Source organism: Buceros rhinoceros, unplaced genomic scaffold (assembly GCF_000710305.1).
Source record: "Buceros rhinoceros silvestris isolate BGI_N320 unplaced genomic scaffold, ASM71030v1 scaffold9934, whole genome shotgun sequence".
Classification (NCBI taxonomy): Eukaryota; Metazoa; Chordata; class Aves; order Bucerotiformes; family Bucerotidae; genus Buceros; species Buceros rhinoceros.
This window is the reverse complement of record NW_010407670.1, coordinates 49,639-59,812: the sequence shown is the minus strand read 5'-3', so window position 1 is coordinate 59,812 and position 10,174 is coordinate 49,639. Positions and strand designations below refer to the sequence as shown.

Here is a 10,174-nt window from a genome sequence, read left to right as displayed (position 1 = left end):
CTGCAGTTTTATAAGGTAAGTTTTGCTGTTGCAAGCAGAAAAAAACCCAAACCAAACACATTCTTCAGTATTTTGTTGGTCACTGGTATAGTGAAGTCGAGGCAACACTTGGCAGTGGCTGTTGCTGGACACATACAAAGTCCACTTCGATAATTCCCAGGGTGAGATGCGTAAAGGAAAGTCTTGATGGGCCAGACCATGATCTGTCAGCAGAAAATCATTGTGCTGGTGTTTGCCTCCACCGGCCTTTACCTGGGGCAGGGGGATTCCCGGCATTTCCCTTGCGAAAACACCTTCTGCCCTCGGATGTTGTCTGAACGCCTCCTCTATCCTCGCGTTTTTCAGCCCCCCTCCATCACCTCCTGTTTGCCTGAACACCCGGTAGAAGCTCTGGCTTCTTTTCCACGCCGTGAACCAGACAGACGCACAGCAAAGTTCAACTGAATGTCTAACAGATTTGGGCTCTTTTCTGACAGACCCTGCTCCTCCAGGAGAAACCAGTATTCACCTTTCTTACCCCTGACAAAGGCTGCTTGGGCTGTCACCTCCGCTCACTCTGGCTGGCTAGCAGCCGGTCTGGGGAAGCAAGGCGGGGAAACTGAGGCTCACCGAGCCATTGCATGGGCACAGCACTACCCTGACGCAGGATGCTCACGTGGGAGGAAACCACATGTCCTGATCTCCGGTGGTACAGCTCGTGATTGCTTTGTGCAAGATGCATAAAGAGCGCCCCGAGCTGCAGCCGCAGCAGGACACGACCAGTCCTAGGCAGGGGCTACGGCTGGGAAGTGCTGAACCTTTGCACCCCCTTACCTTGGTCTCAGTTTTAGTTATTCTGTTTAATTGGCAAATTCTGCAGCTGTTTTGCAGGACGTCAGAAAAGAGTGTGGGCAGATGAGACAGGACCTCCTTTGGAGGCCCTCGTTACCTTTGCTAAGGCTCTTTTCTTCCTTCTCCTTGTTGAGATCAAACACCCGTTGGCTGGAAAGCTGCGGTCTCTGCAAGGCAAAGCTTTCTGTGTGTGATTAATGATAACCATGCTTGCTAGAGCCTTCCATGCTACAGCAAGTCTCCCCTGCAAACCTTCCATAGCCATCCCCATTGTGCACCTTCACGACGATTAGTGCTCTGGTTCTGCAGCAGCCTAATAGTACCACGTTTTTACAGGAAGAGTTCATCAGTTTGGAAGGATCAAGGTCTAAACCATCCAAATAAAACGGACAAGACAAAAAAACAGTTGTTCAAACACTTTTTAATTAGATAAAAAAAAATATCTCTGCGATACCTAGAGGTCCCAAGTGCCGGTGCAGATGGATGCGAGACACAGAGCAGTGAGCCCAACCGAATCATATGAAGCGAGTGGGTCGGGAAGCCACGAGGCAGGTGGGGAGGGGGACACGCACCCTCGCACACGCCTGCTCTTTACTTACAACCAGAGGAGTCTGGCTTAGAGGTAGGGTACGACTGGTGTATGAGGCAACCGAAAGACTACGGAGCTGAATGTAGTTAGCCTGGGGAGAGTGGGATTTTCCTGTTGCAGTGCCAGCTAGTATTTCCAGCTATGCTCTTGGAATGCTCTGGGAATGCTCTCTTTTGAGCTAGAAGTCCCTAAGGTGATCAATTGCCTTCAGTTTCACCCTGTGAGAGAAGACAGACACACAAACAGTTAAATATTTATGTGGAAAACATAAATAAATAAAATCAGGAGAAAAATCAATGCTGGTAGTCATCCCATAAAACCCCATAAACTGCTACAAAACAATGAGAACCATGTGAGGTGTAGAAAAGAACTGAACTATCCGTTCCTTCTGGGAACCAGAGGCAATCCCACGGTGCAGGCAGCACTGCGGGGCTTGTGGAGCCGGCAGTCAAGGGACTGAAATTGTAAAGGCAATACTACAGGGGAAGTGTTTGTTCCTTTAAGGCATCCAGGCTGGACAATAAGCAGTTGTCCTCCCTTGCTCATGGACTGAATTTGGCCCAGAGACTGGCATTTGGCCCAGGGCTTCAAAACGATAATGCAGGTAGAATAGATCAAAACTTACAAGAACTCATTTAAATATAGAAAGATCTATAGAAAAATCCAACTCATTACCTCAAAATCTACAGAAAAATCTCACTTGTTATCTAAAGCTCTTTTAAAGCACGGCTGCAACCAGGAAAAAGCTCTTGCACAGGATGATACAACCGTAGGAAAGCATTAAATATTGTACGTGTGTTCACAGCCCCAAACCAGGCAGCAGTCTACAATCTGTCCAACCCATCCCTCATGGCAAATCCTTGGTCCCAAAAAAGGAAGTGGCAAAAGCGAGAACCAGTGAGCTCGGGTGTTGGTCAAGCAACCCTCACGAAGCGGGAATACTGGCACACCCGGGAAAAGCCCACCTCTCGGCCATGGCACCACCTCACCTCTCCGCCGCCGCCTGTGCTGGTCACCTGGGCCCCCTCTCCAGCCGTTGCCAGCTGCTCGGGCTGCTGCGGCGCAGCCAGGTCCTCCTGCCAAGTCACAAGAGAGATGTTTGTCCTTGCTGCCACATGCAGAGTCATCACCCTCATCTTAGCCAGACTGAACTGCAGAGCGGCTCTGAGCACTGCACATGCCAATAAATACCCGCTTTAACAGCGGGCAAATACTGCTCAGAATCCGTTCTTCAGGCAGCTTGTCAGAGCAGGTGCCTATGAAAAAGCAATTCAATTCCTCACAGCCTGGTTTGGGGTCTTTTTCAGAAAAGCAGTTCTTTTTCTGAAGTTTTCTCTCCTGTCACTGAGACCAGAGTTTTGACTCCTTCAGTGTGGAGACGTTTGGGAGGGACAAATGAATTTGTCTGGAGTGAGAGAGATGACGCCCAGCCTTTCCCCGCATTACCCGCAGCACTTGTTGCATAGACCGGTACTAACTTCACATACCGTGGTGGCATTAATGTCTCAGATAAAACACTGCTAGCAAAGGATGAGCTTTTCTTTGCGTTTGAGGTCCAACCATTTCCATAAGCACTTGGGGCTCTTTCAGCCACTTGCCCACACCTTTCAGCTACCTTCCTACTCAAAGAAGAAAAGAAAGGTTTCTATCGCCAGCCAATTACTTCAGACGTGGTTTGGCTGTGTGGGAAGAGAAGATAAAACTCCTGACCACGCTGGATGTGCACAGCGGGTGGAATTGGAGCAGGGGGAAGCAGAAATGGCAGGACTTCTGCAGCCCAGCCCCAAATCACCAGGGAACACTGCTGAAATCACACAGCTTTTCTTTGAGCAGTACCTCTAAATTTTTACTGGCTTTGAAGCACCTGACACGTGCGTATGGCCATAAAGAAAGGGCTGCACTTCGCAACGCAACAGCACGCGTTGGGTCAGAGCGGGTAAATAGCCTCAAATTGCATTCTGAAGCTTTACCAGAGGGTTTTTTTGGCTGTTAGGTGGAAAGAAAAGAAACCTGCAATGGAAACAGACATGGAAAAGGGGATCCCTGCCTCAGGACACTGCATCCAAGAGCGACGGGTGGGCTGAAGAATCCCGTGTTCAGTTATTGTGCTGCTTATTACATCCACAACTCATCCTCTCGGCCAAGACTCTGCTCCAGCAGGATCAAAGTGACTCATCCACCTATTTTTAGAAAGGGAAGCAACCGCATTTCTGGAGAGTGTTTCTAAACTTGTGGTGCAGGAACCAGCACAATCGCAGGATGAAGAGGTGTCAGGTTGTGTTAGGGACGTCTCCTCATGGCCTTTTTCTCACACACTTCCCACCCTGCCCAGAATGAGGAAGGGCTGCATTCTTCAGCTGGGCGTGAGCTGGCTGGGGATGGCAGTGACTAGTCCAGAGGATGGAAGGGTCTTCACTTGGTATGAAGAGCCAGACATGCAGGGGTACCAATCCCAGCTGCCACACTGAGTCACAGCATGATGCTGGACAGGAAAGCAAGGGTGAAAATCCAGCTTCTCTGGAGGACAGCAAGAACATTGCCGTTCCTTTCAGCGTTCTCCTCATTAAAAGAGATAAAGTGTTCTAAGGGAAAGGCATGTTGCAACCATGAAATAATTAGTAATGCTCCTCCTGCTCTTAAAGCGGCAGAAGAGGGTTTTTTTCTCCTCAGAGATTACATATTATTGCCTTAGAAAAAGTATTTAAAATGAAAAAAAAAATTTAGTTCGTTATGGGCTATTTTATCCAATTTTGGGGGAGGGTTTGAAACTTTTTGGCTAGAGAAGAGAGAAAAACAAAGTAGTTTAACATAATAGTTATGTGAAACAGAAGCCCTTAGAATTCATGTACAAAAATTCTGATATAACCAACCTTATCAGGATTATCTTCCTTATCTAACAGAGAAAGCTTGCAGAGTCTCAATGCTGGATGCTGGAACATTACTCATCAAAACCCCGACAAATGTGGTGGCAAGCAAGATCTATCTTTATTGTCATTATTTTAATGCTGTAAACCCAGAGAGGTTCACTGGCAACCTAACCTGCTGCAAATGGAACAGCCCACCACGGGCCATCAACTGCGCGAGGTAGAGAGAGGCTGAGCCTCCCGTAGTGCTCCTGACCTTGGGCGCTGGAGCAAGAGCAACGATGCTTGGCAGGATTCCCCAGCCGCTCCCTGGTAAACCCTCAGGCAACACGACCAGTCCTAGGAACGGGCTGTCCTGGGGGGTGTTCAGGCTGAATGCGTTCAGGGTGATGCTGACGGCTCTCAGGTCAACCCCTGGTTAAAGCCAGCAGACCCACGGGCAGGACAGACAGATGGGTGTGCAGGATTCCTGCCTCACCCCACAAGGACAGGTGGACCCTTAGGGTAGATTTGCGTTCATCCAGCTCACAGCCAGACTCTCTCAGGGTCTCCTGGGGCTGCTTATACCAACAATGCGTGATTACTATGTTTATTACCCTGCAGGATTAGGGGGGCACGGCTGCTCGCCAGGAAGCACGCACACAGTCTTGTGGGCCTTAAGGCTTCACCAGCGCCACTAACTCAGCTGTTCTGCACAGAAGAAATGTATATCTGGATGCAATGATGAGAGGGGAGCACAGAAAGAGGGCCTGTCAGCAGCGCACCCTGCTCCACGCTGCTTTTGCAGCCCCCCTGCTCCATGGGACGCTACAGGATACCACTGGGATGCACCGCTGCAGCAATGAAGTTCAGCGAAGCTTGAATACCAAGGGGGAGAGCTTCAGCTATTTACTCTACTTCATGGTAAGGCAGCTCAGCTGCTGATGTCCCTGCTCCTCCTGCTTAGCAGCTCTGCCCTCGGTGGCCTCTCAGAGGCCCTTGGCTCCTCTCAGTGTTGCCCTGCCCAAAGCAGCTTGAACAGGGAGGTCACTCATCTGCTTCTGCTCCTAATTCCTCCAGCTGCCTGAGCATCGGTGGTGTGAATCATGGCCACGAGCATCAACCGTCCGCATCCAAAACGCGCAGTTGTTATGAAAGCGATAAGCCGCGGTGTGGGTGCGGTCCACGTGGGCCAGGTCAAGCGCGGTGAGAAGTGATATGATCCAAGGAACGCGCCCAGCAGTTGCGCGTAACTGACAATGGCTCAGTTAATTAATGGAGCGCGATAAAAAAAGATCAAACCCCGTTCAAAATGGCAGAGCCATGAACCGACAGCTCAACCATAAACAATATGACAGGGCAAACAGATCTAAAGGCAAGATCTGGGTGGAGGGTGGAGGGAAGCATCAGCTACAGGGGGAAGTATTCCAGTCACCACGGGACATTTTGTGTCTCTGCGCGTTGGTATGTACATGCGCTTGTTCCCAACCACGTGGTGTCTGCAATGCAGCAAACTTTGTGCTGTGTCATGCAGATGAAGAATTCATCCTCTCCTAAGACAGGGATGTTCAGTGGGCGGTTATCTCACTGGCATCCCTTAATGGCCATCCCAGGGACTGGGGTGGGTGCAGAGCCATGGACAAAACTTATTCCGGATGGGTCTCGTTCCTCTGTGTATCAGAAAAATTATGGGGGGGTTAATGATCTTTTAACTTACATATATAATTTTAGTCAATACTTTAAAACTCCTCCAAATCATTCAGTACTTCCCTGTGCTCAGTTTGCAGTGGCCAGGCCCGTGCCAAAGCCCTACAGGGTGATGCCAGCGCTACTGGAGGTTGCTCTCCTGTGGTGCTTGGCGCCCCTCCATAGGCATGGAGTTACTCCAGCCCCATTTCCTTTGCCTGGCTCCGAGCGCTCCCACCGAGGACGGCAACTAGCAGCAGGCCGTCAGCTGCCCCACGTGTGTCCACATTTCAGCGCCCACCGTGTTCCACGTAGGGCTGCATTCTTCCCCATGGCCAAAGTCACCATCTGATACGCCCGCAGAACTTAACCGCCCCACCCGCAGCTGCTTCCCCCAGCAAAACTTAACCCAGAGTCCTTAGAGTTCCCCAGCCCTTGACCCCAGTGGGCAAACCCCCCGATTAAATGTCAACGAGCTCTCCGTAATTGATATGGGTACTGGGAACGCTGAGCTGGGGACATGCCTCCTGGGCCACCCGACACCCCAGATCTGAGCTCAGTGCCCTGCACTCGCACAGACCTCTGGGCGCTTTGCGCGGCCCTTCTGTAAAGTCGTCGAGGGTGGTTGGAAGCAGAAAGAAGAGCTTAGCAACTGCTCTTTGCAATTAGGGGGAGGACAGGACAGAGCACCAACAAGTCTCAGGACTGGATCTAACAGCTCTCTCAAACTTCAGGGGCTGAGACGCTTCTGTGTAAATCCAGGACTGCAAGATCACACCAGGAGGTATTTATTTTTTAAATATGTAACTGCTGTATCTGATCCCTCCTAGTGTCTCACACATGTTACAATGCTTGGTGCTGCTCTCGGCAGCCTCTGGCTGTGTTTCCGATAACAAATTGCGCAGCACAATAGGAGCAGATCCAGAGAGAAATGAGCTGGTGCCGAGAGCCCAGCACAGCCCCTGGCGCCCAGCACAGCCGCTCTGCTCCTTTCAGGGCCCCTGCTCCAGAGCAGCTCTGGCTCCACGGTAATGAACCTTTAGCACCTGGGATGCACTTGGTGTGCCTAAGCAGCTCAACCTTCCATGTCATCGCTGTCCAAGAGGTAGCCAGCAGACGCAGCTGAACTATGGAGAGTGAGGATGACTGCAAGATGTGCACTCCTCATCTCAGCTGAACGAAACCAGCAGAGCAGACGACTCCTCTCTTTCACAGAAACAAACTTTTTCCCTGATTTTCTGTCTCCTATGACTCCTCTGGCCTCACTTTTCTCCTCCTGTTTTTACCCTGCTGACCACCTCTGCTATTTGGCACCACATCATGCATCCCAAGCAGCTTCCCGGCTCCCCATTCCCTATGCTCTTCGGCATGTGGCACATCGCACTGCTCCGTTTCTCCACCAATCCCGCTTTTGACCCCAAGCAGGCAGACACCGATGGAAGGTGCCAGCATGACAGTTCAGGTGCTTCATGAACACGCACAGCTTTTGCGTATTGCCCGCAGCCCGCACAGCCCAGAACCATTACCGGGAGAAGGAACAGCTGACTGTCTAAAAGACTACCCCCGTGAGGCTGGACTGGTTTGAGCTTGGAAATTGGCACCTGTAAGCTGTAGCTCGTCAGCCTTTGAGGGGGCTCTCACTTAGGATGAAAAGGGAAGCGGATCGCTGCTGCTGCTCTCAGTCCTTGCCAAACAGGGAGACAGTTTGGTGTCTGCAGGATGGATTCCTACTGTCAGCAGATTCCCAGCGCTCCCAGGTCAACCACCCCACACCTAGCCAGTCAGAAGGCAGGACACGGCAGTCTGGCCCCACGGGATTAGGGATCACTATGGCTGCTCCCGGAGGGAATAGAGATTAGTCGTATCCCAAGGGCTCAGCAGAGCTTCTCTATCTGTCCTGTTCGCGTGCTTTCAGAAGGACATTTTGCGTCACTTGTAGCTGCTGTTCCCTTTTGTTAGGCTATTCTCTCAGGATTTATATGGCGGGTACAAGTTTTGTTTCACATCACAATGTGTTTACGTACAGGTCAGGAAATTCATCAGCCAACTGCATGAACAATAAAACAATTTTGGCCAGCCTTGCTTGGCTTTGATTGAGCTCGCTCTCAACACCATTGACCACAGCTCTCTGAAGAGGGGAAACGCAGGCGGGCTTGCCAAAGAGCTGCCAAATATTAGCCTCGTGTGCTGTATAAATGGTTGCTGTTTGCTACCACCCGGGGAGAGCATCTTCTCTAATGATGGACTTTGCCTTCATCTAGGGAGCAGTTCTGCTCCTTCCCATGCCCCTTAATCCCCTCACTTGAAGCAACCCAGTTTGCCAAATTAGGCTGGGGGACAGAAGATGCCTTGTCTGAGTCTGGCATAATCCGTGCACAGTTTTGGGTCACGCAGCCTTGATCAACAAGAGCTCGGTTGTTGTCAAGACCAGCACAGAGCAGAGCAGGAGGGTCAGGTGTCTGCTAGGCTTTGTCTGAATTGCTGCTGCCCTCTGCTGCCTGTGGAGCTGCTGGAGCTGAGGCTGAGCTCCTGCACACCTCACACATCCCAGAACTCTGACACCCAACACTCGCTGCAGCCTGGCTGCATTGCTCCTCAAGTTCCTTGAGAAAATGCTTTTCTACACTCATAAGAAACCAAGGAGCCAGCAGGGCCCACTGATGGGACAGGAGGCGATGGGCACGAACTGATTTACAAATTTGTTTTTTCCTGTGAGGGTGGTCAAACACTGGCACGGGTTGCCCAGGGATATTGCAAAGTGTCCATCTGTGAAGACAGTCAAAACCCAACCAGGCGTGGTGCTGGGCAACCTGCTCCCACTGACCCTAAGTGGGCTGGACTAGATGCTCCCACATGGTCCCTTCCAAACGGAATGATTCTGTGATTATATAGGCATTGTACAATAAAATTAAACAGGTATTGCTGAACCTCTCATAGAATAGGTTAAACTGTCAACTGTAAATATTTGCAGATACTTTAAGTGCAATCCAAAGACATCCAGCATATCACCAAAGAAACAACCATACCTTTCTTACAACTCCTGTAGTGGCTGCGATGTTCTCCGCTCCTTCTACGGTCTTGTTTGCCACTGTGTTCACGCTGGCTACTACAGCTTCTCCCACCATGTTGGCCTGCTCTTTGGTCTTCTCAGCCACTGAGATTTCAACGAAAGCAGAAAGTCAATGAGCTGGGCACTGCCAAAAGGCTGCCAAAGTCATGGGACAATAAAGCGACTGCACCGAGGTAAGAGAAGAAATTGGCCCTGGCGCAGCCCTTGTCTGGATATTTTATATGAGACCACGGCTGAATTTAGATCGTGTACATGAGGGCTTTAGCGTGACTCAAAATGCTGCTCAGAGGGCAGCACTGCAGCCTGCCAGTGTTTGCGGGCAACTGGAGAATGGAAAAGTCACTGTAAGAACAAGAGACAATGGAGCAAACAAGGTATTTTGCAACGGCAGACTTCTCTCTGGGTGCCTTCTGCATTATTTAACAACCCAGGTAGGAAATCTCTGCATGCTGGGCAGCACTCTCGACATTGTGGAATGTCTGAATCGCTGTGAATCATACGAGTCTGCCAAGTAACACTGGTCAGATTTTTTTGACCTGCTTTACTAATTAAATATTTTCCCCTATCCATGTGCACTGTAAATAGCAGACCCTGAACCGTCGCTCCTGGCAAGCATCCTCCATTCATCAGATGGTAGGTCGTGCTGATCAGTGGCATCCCACAAAGACCTTCCTTTTGGCAGGAGCCACAGCCTAGATGTGCAGCAACACGTCACAGATTTCCACACCTCTCTGTGCTCTTACCTGAGGTCACACTTTGCACTACGCCTTCCTTGGTTTTGGTACCTGTGAAAGGAAACACATGGTCCATCAGTGCTACCTGGCAAAGAAACCCTTGGTTTCTGGGCACCGATGGCTTTCTGCGCGCTGCTGGCACCTCCTGCTAAGACATAATCCATTTGCAGAGCTGGCAGAAAGGACCAGCTTCCTTCTCCGCTAAAGTCCAGGAGTACCTTTGTGTAAGCAGTTGGAGAACTTCAACTACAAATTGTCTGGCGTTGCCTGGACCTGAAAAATCTTGATTATACCATGCTGAAGTATGAAAAATTGTCCCTGGAATATTTCCAAAATGAAAAAAACCATCAACTGAGGGTGAATCAATATTAAGAAGAAATGAATGTGTATTAAGTCACCTGGTTTTTGGAGACAAGGAGTC

General features: G+C 50.2%; 1 protein-coding gene across 1 annotated transcript in view; it reads right to left on the bottom strand.

Moving 5' to 3' along the window:
• Window positions 1-2,334: 2,334 nt before the first annotated feature.
• Window positions 2,335-10,174, bottom strand: part of SNCG (synuclein, gamma (breast cancer-specific protein 1)) — a 12,170-nt gene continuing 4,330 nt past the window's right edge. Inside the window, exons 2-4 of the mRNA XM_010134573.1 lie at window positions 9,763-9,804; window positions 8,976-9,103; window positions 2,335-2,496 (exon numbers count right to left, since the gene is read on the bottom strand). Of these exons, the coding sequence (XP_010132875.1) occupies window positions 2,335-2,496; window positions 8,976-9,103; window positions 9,763-9,804 (332 nt within the window). The remainder of the gene's footprint in view (window positions 2,497-8,975; window positions 9,104-9,762; window positions 9,805-10,174) is intronic.